This window comes from Camelus dromedarius, chromosome 13, assembly GCF_036321535.1.
Source record: "Camelus dromedarius isolate mCamDro1 chromosome 13, mCamDro1.pat, whole genome shotgun sequence".
Classification (NCBI taxonomy): Eukaryota; Metazoa; Chordata; class Mammalia; order Artiodactyla; family Camelidae; genus Camelus; species Camelus dromedarius.
The window spans coordinates 70,219,355-70,240,207 of record NC_087448.1 but is presented as its reverse complement, the minus strand read 5'-3'; the positions used below and the strand labels follow the sequence as shown (position 1 = coordinate 70,240,207).

General features: G+C 42.7%; 1 protein-coding gene across 4 annotated transcripts in view; it reads left to right on the top strand.

Annotated features, from left to right (window-relative positions):
* IFT88 (intraflagellar transport 88) overlaps nucleotides 1-20,853 on the top strand; it is a 57,333-nt gene that overhangs the window by 13,209 nt on the left and 23,271 nt on the right. For all 4 annotated transcript variants that reach the window (XM_064493292.1, XM_064493291.1, XM_064493290.1 and 1 more), the window contains 8 exons: nucleotides 2,820-2,910; nucleotides 4,035-4,139; nucleotides 5,365-5,467; nucleotides 6,538-6,652; nucleotides 8,475-8,706; nucleotides 10,066-10,136; nucleotides 14,299-14,385; nucleotides 17,103-17,202. In XM_064493292.1, the coding sequence (XP_064349362.1) occupies nucleotides 2,820-2,910; nucleotides 4,035-4,139; nucleotides 5,365-5,467; nucleotides 6,538-6,652; nucleotides 8,475-8,706; nucleotides 10,066-10,136; nucleotides 14,299-14,385; nucleotides 17,103-17,202 (904 nt within the window). The remainder of the gene's footprint in view (nucleotides 1-2,819; nucleotides 2,911-4,034; nucleotides 4,140-5,364; nucleotides 5,468-6,537; nucleotides 6,653-8,474; nucleotides 8,707-10,065; nucleotides 10,137-14,298; nucleotides 14,386-17,102; nucleotides 17,203-20,853) is intronic.

Sequence of the window (20,853 nt, the reverse complement as noted above, 5' to 3'; positions counted from 1 at the left end):
GCCGCTGTTTGGTTATTATTGTTGTAGATTTGTGACTTTTATTTTTCAAATACATTATCCTTAAGTATTTTAAAAGTTTGTGTCAGCAGAATAGTAATCAAGACATCATCGCTGGTTCTTGGAACCAGCAGAAGAATCAAGTCTAAGGAGAACAGCCGTGTGTATCCTGTGCTGTTTTATTGTAACATTACTGACTTGAAGCTGTGTCTCATTTTTATGGGTATCACTGTTGATTCTCGTGAAGGCCAAATGGGGTTGTAAATGTAATAAAAGATTCTTATTTTAGGTGGCCTTTTTTGGGTGCCAGGGAGACGGGCGAGGTAATTAGATTTATTTACTTATTTTTAATGGTGGTACTGGGGTTTGAACCCAGGACCTCATGAATGCTAGGTATACACTCTACCAGTATACCCTCCCCCCAAGAGATTGTTATCTTAAAAGGATGTTGCAAAGAAGAAAACTGAGAACGTATAAGTTAGTTATATCGATATTGAGACATTTAATTTTTTATAGAATTAACGGTTTTGTGCCAGTGGCAGGAGATTAGCCAAAAAGCTACAGTGTAACTCAGCTGTGAGCACTTCCTGGGGTCTGAGCACTGCCAGTTTGGACATTTCCCACGTAGCAGCACTGACGTGTGCTCAGTGCGTAGGCCATGGACCGCCTTCCCTGAAGACCAAGCTCTCGGACTGTCAGCTCGAGCGGGGAGCTTGACCAGGCTACCTGACAATGGGCGGGACTGAGATTGGAGCCCAGGCTGTCTGTGTCCAGGGCTCCTGCTCTCTTTTGCGTCTGTGTGATAGGTGCTTTTAAATTGTAATTCTTAAACTCAGGATTTAGGCTGCTGTGTGATTTACGTAATTTCCCTTTTTGACTGATGAGGAGCCTCTACAGAAAATCAGTTTACTTTGTACCCTAATGACAGCAAGTTTGCTAATAAGTGTATGTTATTTTATCTAAATACGATGTTGTTTAGGATCCTTCCAGCTGCTGACGACAGGAACCTTCAGAAAAACCTACATACAAGAGCCCTTGCCATCTCCCAGAGCTGGGGGCCGGGCGGGTGGCTAATGGCCTGCGCGGCGGCAGCGTTGCTGGCCCGGCTCCGCTTTGATCCTCTTGGCTTCCCTCAGGAGCCTGCCCGCCCTGACGCGGACCAGGGAGCCACGGGGGTTCAGAAGCTTCCTGTAGTTGATTGAAAAGTAGAGTCTTAGGGACCCTTACGAAGCACAGATCTTTCTTATTTTATACCTAGTAGTTTGTACCTCTTAATCTCCTGTTTTTTTGTGTATGTGTATTTTTTATTGAAGTATAGTCAGTATATAATGTGTCAATTTCTGGTGTACAGCATAATGCTTGAATATAGCCAATACCTTAGAATATGACCTTTAAAAATTGTGAATCATTATGTTGTACACCTGAAACTTACCCCAAATGTACCTCATCAGCTATGTCAAATATACCTCATCAATTACACCTAAATAAAAAGTAAAGCAAGACAAAACAAAAATTAAAAAAAAACAAACCACTGATCTTTCCAGGAGCCTCTACTCCAAGCAGACACATCTTTATTTCTCGCTGGTCAGAAATTCATCCCACGTGGGACTGAGCCGCACGTTTGGCAGGACAGCTGAGGCCCTGTGTGGGAGGAGGCAGGTGGGGGAGGCTCCTGTGTGAGCGGGTGTCCAGCGTGTCTGCAGAGTTCATCCTCCTGGCACCTGATAGGGACGGGACAGTGTCTTCGTAAGGCTCTCTGAAAGGCGTTTAGCTTTAAAATTTTATACTGATGGTTTAGGTTTGATAATAATTTGTGAGCAGTATTTAAAGATATTTGTTAGAGTGTTTCAGACAACTAGAAAATAGAATTCCATACTTTGTTGTAACCTTTGGAAAGTCACCATTTATTGTGTTCATTTGCTCAGTTAGAATTTTGCAGGTCTCTATAAACTAATAAAATTTGTCTTAATACCAGGTTTTAGTGAAGAATATGATTTTATAGAGAAAGTTATACCATTTAATTTATTTCTGTATTCTTTAAAAAAGTCTGTTTATAGAGAATGACAGTGTATTCTGATATATTTATAGTAAACTTTTATTTAGGTAGTGATGTACATTCATAGTGTTGTGGTGTTTTGTTGAAAGAAAGTGGTAGCAAAACAATGCTAATGACATTTTTGAAATGTGACTGAACTGGAGATACATTTTCTGCTAATGGAGTTAGGGTTTTTAAACTTCACCTTGTTAGAAATCTCTGTGGTATCTATTTGGTAGTAAATAATAATAATTTTTCTCTTTCATGAGAGCTTCATTTTCTAACCATAGGTAAAGTTTTCTTTTGCTGTAGGATTGGCTTTCTTTTGGGGATGGTAACGTAATAGCATGGGTCCTAGAGTTACCTTATTTGGGTTTAAATCCTGGCTCTGTAACTTTATAACTTACTAGCTGTATGATCTCAGATGCAATACTTAACTTTCTCAACCTATTTTCCTATCAGTAAAGTGAGGTAAAGATAGTAATTCTACCAGGAGTTTTATGAGGATTAAAAGACATAATTAGAGTAAAGTGTTTAGCTCAGCATTAAATTACACTTATGCTAAGTAAGTGTCAGCCATTTTCACTATCATTATGAATAATTACATGGTGTAGTTATTAAAAATAGTGGTACATTTACTCTTCAATGACATTTATATATTTGTCTTATTTATGACCTATTCTTAACATTTATGAGCACATAATGGACAATGTTAAAAGTAAGTTAACTTTTGTAATATTATTAGTGGTTGAATGGTTCAAAGTATACTTGCTTTTTTCTTTAACAGCCCAGAAGAAAAGATCAGACAATTAGAGAAGAAAGTAAATGAGTTGGTGGAAGAAAGCTGTGTTGCTAACAGTTGTGGAGACTTGAAGTTGGTAAGTTCATGGCCTGATAAGCTTCAAGAGCCTGAAGTGTAGGCGTGTGCAGCCGCACAGGCACACGTGGGGTAAACATTTTCATTTTGCTGTGGACTGGCCTTTCACTGAAGCAATTATTTGAGAACCTGCAATTGCAGCTCTACTTCATAAGTTCTGATGTCAAAACAGTTGGCTTATCTTGTAATTTTTTCACATTGGTCATTTCAAGAGAGAGAAAAAATTCTAATGTATCAGTTGACTGAATTTTGCAGCCCGGTGACCTGTTGGTTTGGACTTGTAGCTTGTTAAAGGCACAGCTACCACAACCCACACACGGTACTAAGGGCTGGTTTCTTATTTAAGCCTCACTACCCTAAAATATCTCCTCCTGAGTAAACTGCAAAATCATGGTTTACTTTTTGGGAATCCAGCTCTGCTCCTTTTTTTTTTTTTTTTTTTTAATTAAATCATTTCTTTTAATTTTCTTTGTTCCTGTTACTTTGATCATCATACCACATAAATATAATTTCTATGACTTAGCTATCAGATTAATGAATACCATTAAAAAGAAATACACAGTATAAAAAGCTACCTTTATTGTTCATAGAACATGTGCTTTCTTATCTAGCTCTAAAATAAAAATCCCATATTGAATTAATATGTCTGTGGTTAGTCTCTCAGCGGAAATCAGTGAAAGGTTCTTGGTATCCTGAGTGAGATGTGAGCCAAACTAAGGGTCTCTTTTGGTTGGATAGCAGTTATCCTTTGACTTGTCCATATTTTGAGTGTTCCAGAAACCATACAGACCCACCTAAATTCCCAGCTCATGAGATTGAGTTAAAACACCAGAGATTCAGGAGTTGGGAGGAAAAAAGAAGTAGATAGACGCTGTCACACTTGAAGGTGGTGGGAGGCGGGCGGCGGGGAGACCTGGTGCAGAGCAGGTGGGCTCCACGTGCCACCCCAGTGCTTCCCCGTTCCCGGGAAACACCGACCTCTCCCGAGGGCAGGAGAGCTTCAGGTTAAGCAGGTACGAGGGAGGTCTGTGGCCAGAGTACCTGGCTTCCTGCAGACCCTGCGTCAGTCACATCATGTGCTGTGTGAGCGCTCGAAGGGTTTACGAAGTGTAAACTTCATTTCAGGCCTTAGAGAAGGCAAAAGATGCCGGCAGAAAAGAGAGAGTCCTGGTGAGACAACGAGAGCAAATTACATCCCCAGAAAACATCAATTTGGACTTAACTTACTCAGTAAGTGCGAAGTGCCTGTGGAGTAAAATTACTTTGCCTAGAATTTGTAGGTTCTGGAAGTCTTTTTTGTTTTCTTATTTTCTTTTGTTCTTCAAGTCTTATTGGGCTTAAGATGCCCAGAATTAGGTTAATGATAATCTTTAGTTTATGAGACCACTCTCATCTTTGGTTTGGGCAATGATTTTTTTTTTTATTTAGTTGGGTAACTTCATTTTTAATAATGAAGTAAGTACTTGCAAACCCACCATCCAGTGACTCTTGAAGATCTCTAATATTTGGGCTGTATTCAGTGTGGTCACTTTAAGGAGATTCTTTTCTCTTTCCCCCGAGGTGTAGCTGAGATACAGTCTTCTGAGTTTCAGATGCACAGCATAGTGACTTGATGTTTGTATATATTGTGAAACGATCACCACAGTAAGTCCAGTTAACATCTGTCACCACACAAACTTCCACAAATAGTGAGACGCATCTGTTGTCTGCGGTTGTTGAGAACTTCAGATGAGGCAAATGAGGCAATGCTCTGTGAGGAGAGTAGGGGAAAAGCTAATTTCTAGCAAAATTCACTTAATTCTGGAAAGACACTAACTTGATATTTATGCTGCTGATTAAAAGGCTGTATTTTCAGTGGGAAAAGTCTTCATATGCTAAATGTGGAAAAAAGGACGTTGGAATTTCAAATAAGAATTTTGGGGTGTTTACTATTTATAGCTAATGTTTTTTAATTCCATGGAATCTTTAGATCTGGGAATAATTTATAATGATTATTTTTTCCCTCTAGGAACACAATTTACCATAACTTAGTGATTTAAATTATAGTTTTGCATGTAGAAGAATACAATACAAATTAACGTTTAAGATGCTTCCACGTGATGTCTGTATTTATGAGGAGAATTTGGCTGACTCTTTTCCTTACTCCTTCTTTTACCAATAGTGTTAACAAGACATATTTCTTCTTTGTGGGTCTTCCTGAGATTCATAGAGAGCAAATCCATTCATTAGAACACATAGGAAATTAAGGTGAAATTTAGAGGACAGCCCCACCTATCTTGATGTTCTCATTCATCTCGGAATGCAAGACGTGGTCTGTGTAACTCATTTCCTGACAGGTTGGGTACCTTGATGCAGGCAGCTAACTTTGTTACAGTGTTGTAATCTGCGGAAAGATTGTAGGCAAAGGGGGACTAAAATGATCACGATGTGTCTTTTTGCAATATGTTTCCTGTAGGTTCTTTTCAACTTGGCCAGTCAGTATTCAGCTAATGAAATGTATGCTGAAGCACTAAACACCTATCAAGTTATAGTGAAAAATAAAATGTTTAGCAACGCAGGTAGGTGTGTACAGTCAGTGTTTCCAGGAAGTGTATGTCTTTCATAGTATTAATTTACATGCCTTCACTTCATGCTCTCTGGGAATGGAATGATCTGTATTTGTGATAGAGGTGTCCTGCTTAAAGATGCTAATTATGTGAAAATCCACACAAAGCAAATGAAGAAATACAATTGATAAGATGTGTTGCCTAATAGTGAGTGAAGAATACAACCTGTACCACAAGTAGAGTGAGCCATGGCAACCCCGGGTCATGCTTTCCCTCACGTAATTTGTCCCCGAGAGACTGTTGTTTATATTTAGTACTTATATTGTGTAATTTTTTGGTCTCAGTATTGAAGTTTATCAGAATACATTTTCTTTAATCTCATTAAAATATTAAATCACACAGTTTAAACCAGGTGGGTGTGCTCTTCTTATTCTGCGTGCGCACTTCCTGAACTGCAGGATCTTCATCCCGGGCCCTGGGTGGGCCCTGGAGAGGCAGGGGTACGCAGGGTTGTGGAGAGCTGAGTGCTTGATAGCAAAGATCCCCGCAAGTCTTGACGAGAAGATACGAGGATTAGCTGAGTACAAGCTGGAAAGTCTAGAGAAGTTTTCTGAGTGGACATTACATTTAAGCTGAGTCTCAAGTTTTTTAGAAACACTTTCCCATCAATTCATAAATGCTTACTGTAGAAGATGTGAAAGAAAAGGGATAAACTGTGCATATGGAAGCTCTGGGAGATGCTGAAATAAAAGGGCAAAAATAATGTCCAAAAAAGGTCTGATTTTTAAATGTCTTATTTTTTTAAGTCCCATTTTTTTTTATAAGAACACAACTCCAGTTTTACAATGTAACCCCATTGTTTCCTATCCACATTTCCAGAAGCCATCGGTCTCAAGTTACATTTCCTTGCAGAAGATTAGTGTGCAGACATGAAAATAGTGTAACTGTTTTAATGTGAGAATTTTAGGTAGTGTCTGAAGCTTCGTAACGTGAAAAATTCAAAAAACATGAATTAAGGTCATTTAAAATATAGAAGTGGAAAAAGTAGGATATTATATATTCATTACATTTTTTTTAACTAGGACGGTTAAAAGTGAATATGGGAAATATTTACCTAAAGCAAAGAAATTATTCCAAAGCCATTAAATTCTACCGAATGGCCTTAGATCAAATTCCAAGTGTCCATAAAGAAATGAGGTAAGTTTGTAAAATTTAAGTGTTGTTCTCCAGAAACATTGTCACTTTTCTGACCTTGTCAGTAGGTTGCATGCTTTGAAGTGTCTGCACCTGAGAAGTGTTAGACTCACGTTGTATCTATAGTATTTTGGTCTGTCCCCTTGTGACTCACACACATTTGCAGGATGGAAAGTGAAAGGTTAAAGACGTAGTATGTGGTCAGCTGGAATGAATCTAGGCTAATGGGCCTGCACAGGGGCCAGCCCTGCAGGCCGCTAGCACCGTAATGCAGCTTCTGGCCAGCATCAGACCAGACAGCCGTTCTTTCCAGCAACACAGACTCCAGAGTGCAAGGCTAGACATTAAGACCTCCTTTCATTCGTAATGTAGCTTGAGAAGGAAATAGAGGGTTACCTTTGAATCTTAGAAGAGGGGAAAGAGAGAGGGATGCTGGGATATTTTTGTTCTTACATTATTTCAAGAGCAGAAACAGTAAATTACCTTATGGTCTGGTAATAACTGTGGGAAACACTATTCCAGGATATTTCCTGGTCATAGTTTCTCCTGGGCAGAGCACAGTTCCTCTGTGAAAGTTAATGTCTTTGTAAATGCCACCTTTTGTGATCATTTGGTTTGGAATTATGTGTGATATCTCATTGTCATTAGCAAGAATCTGGCTTATAGAGCACAGTGCCCTCGAGGTGCTTTTAACCCAGGTGAGGCCAAGAATTCGAGCATTTTAGAAAACATAGTAATATTATATAGTATATGTTAAGTGCTTAGCAGTCAGTAATCAAGTGGTGCTGCAGCATTCAAGTTGAGGGAGCGATGGTTGAGAAGAAGAAAGGCTTTATGAAGGAGGTGTGCTTGAGACAGGTTACTAGAGTGAAGACAAGAGAAGGGAACATCCAGACAAAAGGGCACTGAGAGAAGAGGCAGGGAAATACCAATGTGCACGATCTGATCAGAGAATTAGGAATTAAAAAGTGCAGTTGAATCGGAGTTACACCGAGGAGTGTTTAGAAATAAGGTTCACATTCGTTAGAATGGCTGCAATCAAAAGATAAACAGTAGTATTGAGGACTATACAGAGAAGTTAAATGGAGACCTCATGCACTGAGGATGTAAGATGGAACACTCTGGAAAATAATTAGGCTGTTTTTTAAAAAATTTAACACAGATTTACCACATGGCCAATTCCACTCCTAGGTATATACCAAGGGAAATGAAAACATGCATTTTCACAAAGGATTGTACATGAGTGTTTATAGCAGCATTATTCATAATACCCAAAAAGTGGAAACAATCCAATCAAGGAGGCAGACAATGGACAAATGAAATGTGGTGTAGCCATATGACAGAAGACTATTCAGCAATGAAAAAGAAATGAGTGCTGATACATGCTGTAGTATGGAGGAACCCCAAAGGGTGTGCTAATGGGTGAAGCCAGACACAGAGTATCAGGTACTGTATGACTCCATTTATATGCAGTGTCTAGAAGAGGCAGATCCAGGGAGACAGAAAGTAAGTTGGTGATTGCCAGCGGCTAGAGGTGAAGGTGAGGAGTGACTGCTAATGGGCACAGGTTTTCTCTCTAGGCCGACGGGAATGACTGAAGGTAAGAATGTGGTTATGGTTTCACGACTGTGATAATATGGCAGTAGTTACTGAATCATATACTTAAAACAAGTGAATTTTATTATATGTAAATTAAACCCCAGTAAAGCTTTAACAAAACAAAAAAGAAGTGGAAAAGAAAAGAAGGAAATTTTTGTGGAATATCTTGACTGCCATACTAGTGAGTTTAGGCTTTTAAAGCTGATCCGTGTTTATTTTTCTTTAGGATTAAAATTATGCAGAACATTGGAGTTACGTTTATCAAAACTGGGCAGTATTCAGATGCCATTAATTCATTTGAGCACATAATGAGTATGGCACCGAGTCTGAAGGCAGGCTTCAACCTAATCCTTAGTTACTTTGCTGTTGGAGATAGAGAAAAAATGAAGAAGGCATTCCAGAGATTGATTGCTGTTCCACTAGAAATTGATGAAGATGATAAGTATATTTCACCAAGCGTGAGTACAAAGACTGTTACGTAGCCAGCTGCTGATTACCCTTGCCTCTCTCTTTCCAGAAGTGAGAAGAAGGTGGAATGGCTGACTTTCTAGGTTTCTCCCAGCCCTATATGAATGTGCTTTATCATTTTCATTTGTTATTTAAATTAGGTTGTTATTTCATTTGTTTATTGTTTCATTTGTTATTTAAGTGAGGAAAACAGGACTATTGAAATAGGGCTAGAGATTATGGTTAAAACAGACAGCACAGTTTCAGTCAAAAAACAAAAAGGAGGAGAGTCATAGAGTCAAAAAACAAAAAGGAGAGTCATAGTTGTCGCTCTGTAGGAGTGACATCCTGACCGGGGAGCCCTCGGAGCCTTTTCTGTTTCTTCAGTCGTTGCTGGACTGACACCATGTGTGCTAAATATACCAGGAATGGAATAAAGTAATCACTTATCCTTATTCATAGAATGGACCATAATACAAACACTTAAGTCGTATTTTGAAAGACTTGAGGAAATAGTACATAGTGTTAGGTGACAAGCAGGTGAGAAAAACACATAGACTGGAAGGAGATACACCAAAATAAAACCGTATTTTCTGGGCAATGAGATTATTTTTCTTAATGCTTTTTAAACACCTCCCAGGTTTTTACCCGTAAATTATTGGTGAACTTCTGTGTTCTTTTGTGTGAAGTCAGACCACGTGACATGCCTGTGTTGTGGGTCGCAGCAGTACAATCAAGTCAGTCTCACAAACTGGACTTGGTAGCTTGTCCTAAGATTGTGAGGGTGCCGCACACGGGTGCTCACGCCACCACGCACGGCTCGTTCCCCTGGGGCCTCGCTTGCTCCTTCACGCTTGAAGTGGCACCGATTATGCTGCCCTGCCGCACAGGGTTGCGAGGATTAAATGGGGCAATGTGTGTGAAATGCTTAAAATAGTATCTGCAGCGTAGTAAGTGCTGGGTAAATGGTGACTATTATGTATAGCGTTCATGCTGAGAAAAGCAGTAGGTGCTGTGAAAAAAGCCCTCTGTGTGTCCGCAGGAATAGAGGTGCGGGCCAGGCTGGTGACGGCGAGCGCTGAGCGCTGGTGTCTGCGTTTGGAACCTGCGCACGTCGATGCTGGCAGGCGCGGCCGCTGTGCCTGGTTCCCTTCTCCCCAGCCTGGCCTTCTGTCAGCTGCTAGAATCTGTGTTAGTTCAGTGGAGGATGTGATAGGTAACCAGAAGCAAGAAAGAATTCTGCTTTAATCAGGGAAAGTAATTGAGAAAGATTAACGTGCTCTCCACTTTATACAGCTGGCTGGTGTTAGGGTTGGTTAGAAATCTGGTTCCCGGTGTTTACTTCTGAATCACTCATTTTTTTTCCCCAGGATGACCCACATACGAATTTAGTGATCGAAGCCATAAAAAATGATCATCTAAGGCAAATGGAACGTGAAAGGTAATATTTTAGGCACTTAATAATTGAAACTTAATTGATGTAGTTTTAATCTTCATATGAGAGTTGAGTGCACTCTCTGTTTCTTTCAGAACTTGTTATGTATTTCAGTATATTTCTTGAATAGTGCTGCTGTTTCACCAGTATTACAGTTGACCAGATGTTTTTTTATCCTTCAAAATAATCTCAGTCCTCATGCTAATCCCAATTATTTTTATTCAGTTACTGTTTCTCTGTAATTTGCTTTCCTTCTGCATCTGGTGTAATATTGGAACTTTGTTCATATTGCCTTTGTTTAAAAAATTATGTCTTTATATATTTTTTTCCTGTCTCCCAGCTAGATTTCAACTTCTAAAGACAACATTCTATTTATTCTGTTGCTTCCTCCCTCCAGTGAGGAGGCTAGTCTCTGTGAGGCACGTCTCGAAAGTTCTGGTATTTACTGAATATGCGGCAGGTTTGTTAGAAGTTGCATCACATGAAGAGGGCCCTTAGGTTTTTTTTTTTAATTGTGGTAAAATACACATAACATAAAATTTGCCATCTTAACCGTGATGCATAATTCATTTCAAAGGTAGTGGTAAGTGCCTTTGCGTCGACTTGTAACAAGCCTCCAGAGCTCTTTGTGCTCTGACGGCAGCTCTGTGGTCCCCCCCAGCCCCTGCTCTCCGGCTCTGTGGGTCTGATTGCTCCAGGTGCCTCGTGTAAGTGCAATCTGGTATTTGTCTTTCTGTGACTGGCCTGTTGGCTCAGCCTAATGTGCTCAGGGTCCATCCATCCTGTAGCATGTGACAGAATTTCCTTCCTTTTTAAGGATGAATAATATTCCATTGTATGGGAAGAGCCCTTAATCTTTAGGAATTAGTTTAACAGTAAAAATTAAACTAATGCTTCTGGGAAGATGGGGTAGCTATACTTTTCCATGTTCTCCCCACTAAGTGCAAATAAAATCCCTGTAAGTTGCATGTAAAACAAAATAAGAAGAGAGGTGGGGACGAGGGGAGATCAGAGAGGGGCCTGGGAACGGCAGTGAGCCCCTCACATCTCCCAGACTTGGGGTTGAAGAAGCTGGCACTCAGAAAATGCCAGGGGCACTTATTTTTCAAAGACTGAGAAAAGCCTGCTTTCTTTTGCCAGAGGACAAGGTAAGGGGTAGGTTAGCAAGACAGAAAACTTTCAGAAAAATGCCACAGAAAAAAACCCCGTGGGCCCCCCACGCCAGTAAAAGCCAAGTGGGATCCTAGACTTCCACCCTCAGAAGGCTGCAAGGAGACACGTGGCACCCCAAGTCCAGGCAGGGAGCCAGGCCCCTACGAGCCCCACTGCCTGTGACCCCGGGAGCCAGCGGGCAGCCCTGCAGTAGCAGGGCCTCCTGTGCCCCTCCTGGGGTGGCGGTAGGGGGCTAGCGGGGAGTCAGGACTCGGGACAAGGCCACCCCCATGGCGTCAGCAGGGACACAGGGGAAGCAGGAACGGCCATCCCACCCAGCAAAACAAGGACCTCGTCCCACCTCGGCTGTCAGAGAGTGCTGTGTGGGGGACCTGGACTTCTTCCTCTATCTGGCAAGTAATGAGGTGGTGTCTCTTCTTTCCCTGCTGGTGTGGTGTCAAGAAAGCCAGCTAAAACAGATTTAAATAAAATTCAGTCCTATAATGCAGAAATGCCCAAGTTTTGATCAAGAACCACTCATTATACCGAGAACCAGGAAGGCCTCAAACAGTGGAAAAGACAATCAGTAGATGCCAATACTGAGATGACAGATATTAGAATTACCTGACAAATTTTAAAGCCACCATGAGAAAAATGCTTCAGCAAGCAATTATGAACCTGCCTGAAACAGATGAAAAAACAGAAAGCCTCAACAAAGAAGAGATATAAAGGAAAACCAAGTAGAAAGTTTAGAACCAAAAAATAATACAGCTGGAATGAAAAACACAGTGGGTGGGTTCAGCAGGAGAATGATGGGGCTCGAGGAAGGACTCCTGAGAGGGAGGAGAAAATGGAAATGACCCGCCCTATCCAGAGAGGAGGTAGACTAACAATGGAAACAACCGGGGCCTTGGGTCCCCTGGGGCTGTTGCCAGGGTCTGATGCGGTGTCCTTGGAGTCTGGGAAGGGGAGGGGCAGGGGCCGGGCCAAAGAGAGAGCAGCTGGTAGCCCCCGACTTTGGCAAGAAAGCTAAATCTGCAGTACAAGAAGCTGAATGAGTCCCAAAGAGGATAAACCCAAGAAATTACAGCTAATAAACGAGTTCAGCCAGACTGCAGAGTGAAAATGCAGTGTAAGGGGTCGACAGTGTACTATAGAAGTACACACCACCAGGGGACCGTCTGAAAATGAAGTTAGCAACTACATTTACAATAGCATAAAAATCAGTTATTAGGGGTAAATTTAACAAATGAAATGCAAGACTTGCGCTCTGAAAACTATGAAACATTATTGGAAGAAATCGGAGGAAATGGGAAGACATCACATGCTTACGGGTAGGCTCTTACCAGTGCTAAGACGGCAGTGCTCCCCAAATTACGGGTTCAGTGTAATCTCTCTCGAAATCCCGGGAGTGTTTTGCAGAAAGTGAAAACTTGATCCTAAAATTCACATGAAAATATAAGGGATCCAGAATAGCCAGAACAAGACTGGAAAAGAAGAGAAATTTGGAGGACTCAGACCTGAAAGCTTCACCAGTCGAGACAGCGTGGTGCTACTCCATGTCAGCAGCATGAAGACGGACAGAAAAGTCAGTGGGATGGGACTGAGCGTCCAGAAGTGCGCGCTCACTCTTACCGTCGGTAAGAGTCTTGGGACAATTCAGTGGGAAGGAACAGTCTCACCAACAGATGGTGCTGGAACAACTGGTTATGTTCATGCAGAGAATGGTTGGGTGTCTTCCTCACACCGTCTGCAAAAACTACTTCACAATGGGTCATAGACGTAAATGTAAGTACTAGAATTACACAATTCTTAGGAAAAAACGTAGAGGTAAACATTACTGACCTTGTGTTAGGCAGTGGTTTCTCGGCATGACACCAAAAGAAAACATAGGTAGGTTGGACGTCATCAAAATCAAAGACTCCATTCTTCAAAGGACACCGTCAAGTAAATGAAAAGACAACCTACTACTTGGGAGAAAATATTTGCAAACCAAGAAGGGACCTGCTTCTACGATGTATAAAGATCTCTTCCAACTCAAAAATAAACAGACTAACAACGCAATTCAAAATATGCAAAGGATACGAATAGACATTCCTTCAAAATAGATATGCAGATGGCCAGTACACAGACGAAAAAATGCTTCCGTTCTCACCAGGGAAATGAACCTCGAAACCGCAGTGAGATGCCACTTGACACCCACTAGTGTGGCTGAATCAGACAGATAATGGCCAGTGCTGGTAAGCATGCGGACAAATTAAAACCTTGCATGCTGATAATGGGAATATAAAATGGTGCAGCCACTTTGGAAAACAGCCTGGAAGTTCCTCATACACTTACGTATGCCCCAGCAATTTCTCCCCTAGACGTATACCCAAAGAAACTAGAGCATACATCCGCAGAATGACTTACACACGAATGTTCCTAGCAGCATTATTTGTAATATCCCAAAAGCAGAAACAACCTGAATGTCCACAACTGATGAATGGGTAAAAAGTACATGATCTATCCATACAGTGAAATATTATTTAGCCATAAGAAGGAATGAAATACTGATACGCTACAATACTCATGAACCTTGAAGGCATTACGGTAAGTGAAAGAAGCCAGTCACCAAAGACCACGTGTTCTGACTCTGTATGGAAGGAGCAGACGGGGCAAATCTGCAGAGACATGAGGTGGGTATTTCCCAGTTTCCTCACTGGCCGTTTTCACGCTTTCACCCCACCAGCGGTGCAGGTTACACAGCTTCAGCCACGCAGCCCTGTGTCTCTCCGGGTCTCTGTCTCTTCAGTTTGCCAGAGTGCGTCACGAGACAGACACGGAAGACAGATCTGCTGACCCAAAGGCAGTGGGGCTGGCTGCTCCCTTTTCCCAGTCATGGATTTCAACCTGATTTATGAACAGATTGCCAGTGTAGCTGCCCACAGTGTTTACACTTACTTTTTACAAAATAAATCCGAACTGTTTCGATACTGTATTTCTAAATAAAACTTTTTTTGTTTGTTTGATACAGGAAAGCCACGGCAGAAAAATACATCATGACAGCTGCAAAGCTCATCGCGCCTGTGATTGAAGCATCCTTCGCTGTGGGCTATGACTGGTAAGAGGAACTCAGTGTCACTGACGGCAGGCTGTTTTCTTTTCAGATTGTTACTTCAGTGATTAAAATGTTTGTTGCTAGAAGAGTGAGTAAATAATTGTGAATATCGATTTCTACTTACCAAGCAAATGTTACACGGTAAGATTAATGTAGGCCATTCTAAAAGTTCTAACAGTTTTATTACTGTTCATGTCATTTCATAAATTAAGTACTAAGGCAAGTGAGATACATTGATATGTGAATACGTAACTGCTCTCATCGTGTAAGTTCCAACCTGCGCCCTACAACTTCAGAACTCCTTAACTCCACTTCCTACCTTTTGTGTTTTGTCAGGCTTTTCAAATTCTAAAATATTTTAAATCTCAGAAGGGCACTAGGGTGTATTTTTTATTCACTGGTGAGAGTTTCTGAAATGAAATTTATCAGTCTTTTCCTTTATGGTTTATTGCTTTAGTATCAGGCTTAGAAAGGAAACAACTACAAAAAAATAAGTGTTTACTGTTTACTTCAGGCCAGTTGGAAGGTCAGGATAAGAAAAAAAAGAATCTGCCTTCGGGGGCGGGTATAGCTCAAGTGGTAGAGTGCGTGCCTAGCATGCATGAGGTCCTGGGTTCAATCCCCAGCACCTCCATTAAACAAAAAAAATAGATAAACCTAATTACCCTCCTAAAAAAAAAAAAGAAAGAAGAAAAAAATCTGCCTTCAAGAAGTTTAGTTTAGCTAAGTAGACAGCAATAAAAACATTATACTGCTACTAACATAGCAAGTTAGGTTTTATTGTGCGCTGTGAGATTTCTTAGTCCCAGTTGCTAATGGCTAATGTAATTTGGTGTCATGGTGTCGTGGAGGGCTTCCCAGATTGAGAGTCATTTGGGCTGAGGCTTGACGCTTAGCCAGGTTAAAAGCGGGGCAGGGGAGGAGGTGGGTGTTCTGAGTGGCGAGGAGAGTGTTCTCAGACGTTGGCAGCCCTCCTCATGCAGATTCTGCAGGACGATTAGCGCAGGTCAGGGCCTGGGGCGTCCTGTGCGTCTCGCACGGTAGGGCTGTGTCCCGTCCTTGGGAAGCTGAGGCAGAGTGACGCCAGCACTCTTCTGGGGGGCTTCTTCCTTCGCAGAGCCCCACTTGAGGAAGCGGGAAGGGCGTGACACTTTTGTCTCGAGCCACTTGCTGTGTTGACGGCGCCACGAGGAATGACACAGCGTCTTCGATATTTCCGACTCTCCTGATCTTCCACGTCACTGACGTGCTGTCCCCACTTCCTGGAACGCCCTTCCCTTTTGGTCAGGTCGATTCATCCTTGCCCCTCACCCTGAGTTCCGATATCTCTGGAACACCTTTCCCCGGTATCTCATTCACCCTGGGAGCCCCGCACCAGACATAGTGCCGCGCGTGTCTCGGACGTTCCGTCGGCGTCTGCTGAGTGTGTCACGGAGTCGGGGGGGGGGGTGGTTTCCACGTGATTCTCTGGGAGCCCTGCAGGTGCTTTGCTGGGGTGGGGCTGGGACAGAGGGTCCTCAGTGGGGCCTGAGCAGGGTGGGCTTCATGTCTTCTCTCCACTCCAAGCAGAGGGGCTTTTTTATAAATTGGGGTTGAAAGATTCTGCCTGAAGAAAGGGATCTTCCGCTTTAATATCTTGTAATTGTTGGTCTAAGCCAATGGCTTTGAAGTGTTTTTGAATCAGACCCTCAGGGAGAAATATATTGTGCACTGCTGGCTGAGATAATGACGCGGGCTTGGCCTTTGTTATGCACAAGGCCCTTTGGTGTCTTTTCTGTCCTGTTGCTTTAAGGGTGTCATCCTTGATTTGAAAAATATTAGTCTTGGTGCAATGGGTTTTGGTAGCAACAAAAATCGGGCTCAAATTCTTACTTTACAGTTTCCTACCTCTGTGATCTCAGATCCTCTATTTTCGTATCTGTGATATAGAGATAATGTCTGTATTTCAGGGCTGTGGTGAGGACTAACGGTGACCATGCTCATAAAGGAATCGGCACTGCGGTCGCCAGGGGGAAAAGTTGGGGGCGTAAATTGGGAGTTCAGGGTACACGTTACTATATACAAAGTAGATAAACAGGGTCCTACTGTACAGCACAGGGAACTGTATTCAGTATCTTGTAGTCACCTGTAATGGAAAAGAACCTGAAAAAGAGTATGTGTATGCATATGTGTCACTGAGTCTCTGTGCTGTATGCCAGACGCTAACACCACATTGTAAATCGACTGCACTTTCATTAAAAACAAAAAGGGAATTGGCACAGTGCCTGATGGACCGTTAACAGCAGACGTTCTGTGTGCCTCAGGGAACAGACCCATGACAGTTGTTTAAGTTTGGACACAAAAAATTAAATATATTCTCTAGTTCTATAGAATTTTTGTCACCATCAGAGCATTTAAGATGAAAAAATATATACAAACAATTTTAGCTGTTACAAATTAAAGTTGTTTTTATTAATTGAAAAATGAGAATTTAGATATCAATCTAGTTTTATTTAAAATACCAAAAATACTTAGAAACGACAACAGGCTAATGAAAAACTGGATAAGAGAACTGGTTTGGAACTGAAGCGCTCTGTACTTAACGCCCGTGTGGGAAGAGGTCAGGTGCTTAGCCTTACGGACCACTAGGGGTACTTCTAAACATTTTTGAAAAGTCACGTTTAAGAAACCTAAATATATTAAAACAAGATAAATCACCTTTTTTATGCTTTACATTGTAGGTGTGTTGAAGTTGTGAAAGCTTCTCAGTATGTCGAGCTAGCAAATGACCTGGAGATAAACAAAGCAATCACATACCTGAGGCAGAAGGATTTTAACCAAGTGAGTTTAATAAAGAACTTTCTGGTGGAATTTCGTACATTGATTGATCAAAGTAATAATATTGTGAAACTTCTTTCTAGAGTAATGTTATCTGTGATTATTCTGTAGTTGAGTAATATTTTTATTTCTATCTTAACATAATTTCCTTTAGTGTAGTGTTACTTTAATTTTAACCTGTTTGTCCTGTTTCTTGAAATATAAGCACATGCCCCGTAAACATGGCTGCTCAGTGACTAAACCGTATTGCATCCCAGAGGCCCGCTTTCCCCAGAGATTTTCAGAGTGCTCTCTAAAGCTACCAGGCTGTTCAGAATCGGACCTCTCTCGGTGCCCCTGCCGCAGTGGGCTGAGGCCCTGTCTCAGGCGGGTTGGGCTGTGACAAGAACAGAAGAGCAGGTAGCTTTTTTGGGGGTGGGGCGGTGGTTGCAAAGGAGGGTGAACAGATGGAGCTCGGTGCCCGTTTATAAATCCAGCAGGTGGTGTCCTCTGTGCCCGCACCGGGGAAGCCCAGCCCGGGAGAGCCGGGCCAGAGGGAGCCGCAGGGTCCTTCCTGCAGCCTTCCCCAGGCCCGCTGGCAGTTTTCTTCCTATTAAGGACCTTCCGTGTTCTGGGGGAGGGCAGAAATGACCGAGCCCCTCGAGGGGCGAGGGGCGGAGGGAGAGCAGCGCCTCCTCCAGGAGCGAGGGCGGAATAGAGCAGCCCCAGGCCCGCCCAAGGGGAGCGTGGCGCAGAGCACCCTGGTTCTGTGTGTGGGGGTTAGGTGCCTGACAGGTTCCCAGTATTTGTAAACACTGCAGGACTTCTCAGAGCCTTTATCTGTCCTGTCGTTTGGTCATCACCCCCTTGGTCGTTAGCGATGCCCCGGGTGACTCTCTGAGGCTGCTGGGGTGCTTTTCCTGTGGAAGGGAAGGGATCAGACTGGTCTTTATATCTTGCTGGCGTTATCTGTGGGCCGCAAAAACAGCTGTGTGTGTGAGAAGTCCTGTTACAGAAGACAGAACAGAGAAAGACAGTTTTCTCCTGATACTTTATTTTTAAATGGTCTTTTTAGAAAGATTGAACAATGTCTTACCATAGTTCATGTTTTAAAACTGTGTTCACTAAGGAATAAACCCATTAATTTTTTCATGTTAAAATTCATTTAACCCAGATCATATTGTTTGCTGCTTTCCTGGCTATTCTGATTCAAAATATTTTTGTTTGCATATGTATCATTTAATATCATTTGCATATGTATCATTTAATATCATTTAGTTTACTGAGGCTTTAAAAATGTAATTTCTGCTTTCTTTTCAACACTGCTGCTTTTACTTTGCGTTTCTTTTGTTTGTAATTGTAAGTATGACGAGGTGGGTGTAATACAGTCTTAGTTTGAAAGGAACGCTGTTGGATAAAGAGGGTTGGGTTGACGTGACTCATAATGACCACTGATGAAGGCTGTTTTATTTACAACTCAAGGTGAAAGAGAGGAAGTCATGCGTTCTTATATAAGGATATAATTCTCTAGTTACCTCTGGATGCTTTTTTTCAGAAAAAAGGCTGAAATTGAAATCCCAGAGTGTGGTTCCTGGTGATGAGAGTGGGTTTGTAGTGACCTCTGTCGTAGAGACAGAGGTCCACGGAGAAGCCCAGGCAGGCGGGGTGCAGGAGTGGGGCTGCGTATACGCTCCGGGGAAAGCTGGAGCCAGAGCAGATGGCGTTAGCCTGGAAAGAAAACAAAACGGAGATTTAACTATTTTTCTAATTTCTTTTGGAGAAAGAAAAAAAAACTGACAAATGTTTATTTTCATTATTTGCCACTAACAGCTAAATTTTATTAAGTGAACTTTTACCAGTTTCACTTATAAATAAATTGGTTTATATTATTTTACTTTTAAAAACAGAACTGTTGGATATGCATTCATTGAACATGTGAAGAACACTAAGATAACAGCCTATTTCAAAGGCAAAAATACCTGAGAATGTTCCTTTTATTAAACTATGTAGCCTTTTCAGAATAGTTATAGTTTAGAAACTTGAAATATGAAATGTGTTTATTTTGCCCACGTTTCAAGTGGCTGTTGTCAGTTCCACATATTCCTAATTCTTCTAAACAGCAGCTTTGGGTTGCACTGGTATTGTTTGCTGTTTGGGGAGAACAGGCTTGGTGTTAAAGGTGGTCTCGCAGTGTTGTTCTTAACCAGCCACAGGGTAGCAAGTACCAAAATTGTGAGATCCAGCACATTTCCTTGTTTTGACGGGAGTGACACAGCTGTGGTGCAGACACAGCATTCTGTTTTTTAAAGAGTTATTACTGTGGTTAGTTTGCTCGGTGCTCTGCTCTGTGGGTGTCAGACATCCCTCCGCCCTTCACTCACTTCAGAGAATTTACTAGGTATGTGCTTTATATTTAAATTAGCACAAACACTTATCGTGACACAGTCTGAAACTAAGGAGTGAAACATCTCAGTGCTCACTCTGTGTGAAATGCAGCTTGTGAAACTCAGAGGCTGAGAAGAGCGGTGGCTTTTACCTTCAAGGCCGTGGGGCTGAGTCAGGAGAGGGCGAGGGAGCTTCTGCCGGGAGCTGGGTTCTGGGGGCTTCTTGTTATGGGAGAGCCTTCCAGGGAGGTAGGTGAGAAGAGGGTCTTGGGACAGAGGGCGGGCGTGTGGTCTTTTCTCTCCCAGAGCTCGCTTTGTGGGATGACAGGCTGCTGACCTGGTTTCTCTGACGTGATCACACCCTTTAAGAGGGTACCTGTGGCCGGCGCCCTGACCATGATCATGGGCACAGACATCCCACGTGCCCTGCGGAAGCTCCAGCAGGGCTTAGCCTGGACTCAGCTGCTCCCAGAGCTTCCTGGGTGTTCAGTCAGTGGTTTCAAGGGAAGCAAGGAGAACCACGTCTTTCCTTATTCCTGGTATTTCTCAGGGCTGGGGGTGGAGTCCTCACCCACCTCCCACGGGGTCAGACTTGCCGGGGTTAAGGATGAACTTCACTTGTCTCCTGGCTTCGGAGTGTAATTACACTCAGACCTGCTTGTCACTTTCCCTGATGCTCCCGGAGCTGTGTTCTGACCCGGTTCTGGGGGCTCTCGGCCGGGTCTCCTCCTCGCCTGGGACTGCGATGACCTTTCCGCCAGCGCCTTGTGGCCGGCACTTCCTGCTTTTAGCCTTTTCTGCTGCATATTTAGTCTCAACGTTTTCTGGGATCTTGGCTTCAAATTCTGTTGCCTCGTAGCTTTCCAGTGCCTTCAGAAACGTGTTTAGAGTTTTACCTGATTTCTAACTGTTCTCTGTGGGAAGATGGTCTTCTGCTGGCTAGTCTCTGATAACGGGATGCAGACGTCCTGGAAGGACTCTGTAAGAGCAAGTTTGGTCCTGTCTCTTCGGAACAGCCTTCCCGGGGGTGAGCGCCGCCGCACCGCGGGCTCCGGAGCCGGTCCTGCCCTCGTCAGCGACTCCGGCCGGCTGCGCACTACAGGCGGTTCTCAGCCTCACTGGGCTTCTCCTTGATTCTCTTCTGTCAGTTCTGATAATCGAGTGGAATTCTCGTCTGTCTTTTGTTTCCCTGGACGCACCAGTCCCCCCCCCCCCCCCGTGCCTCCTCTGGTTTTGTATCCAGATCGCTGACCTTGTCCCCAGACCCGTATTACAAGGGCGATGACTTGCA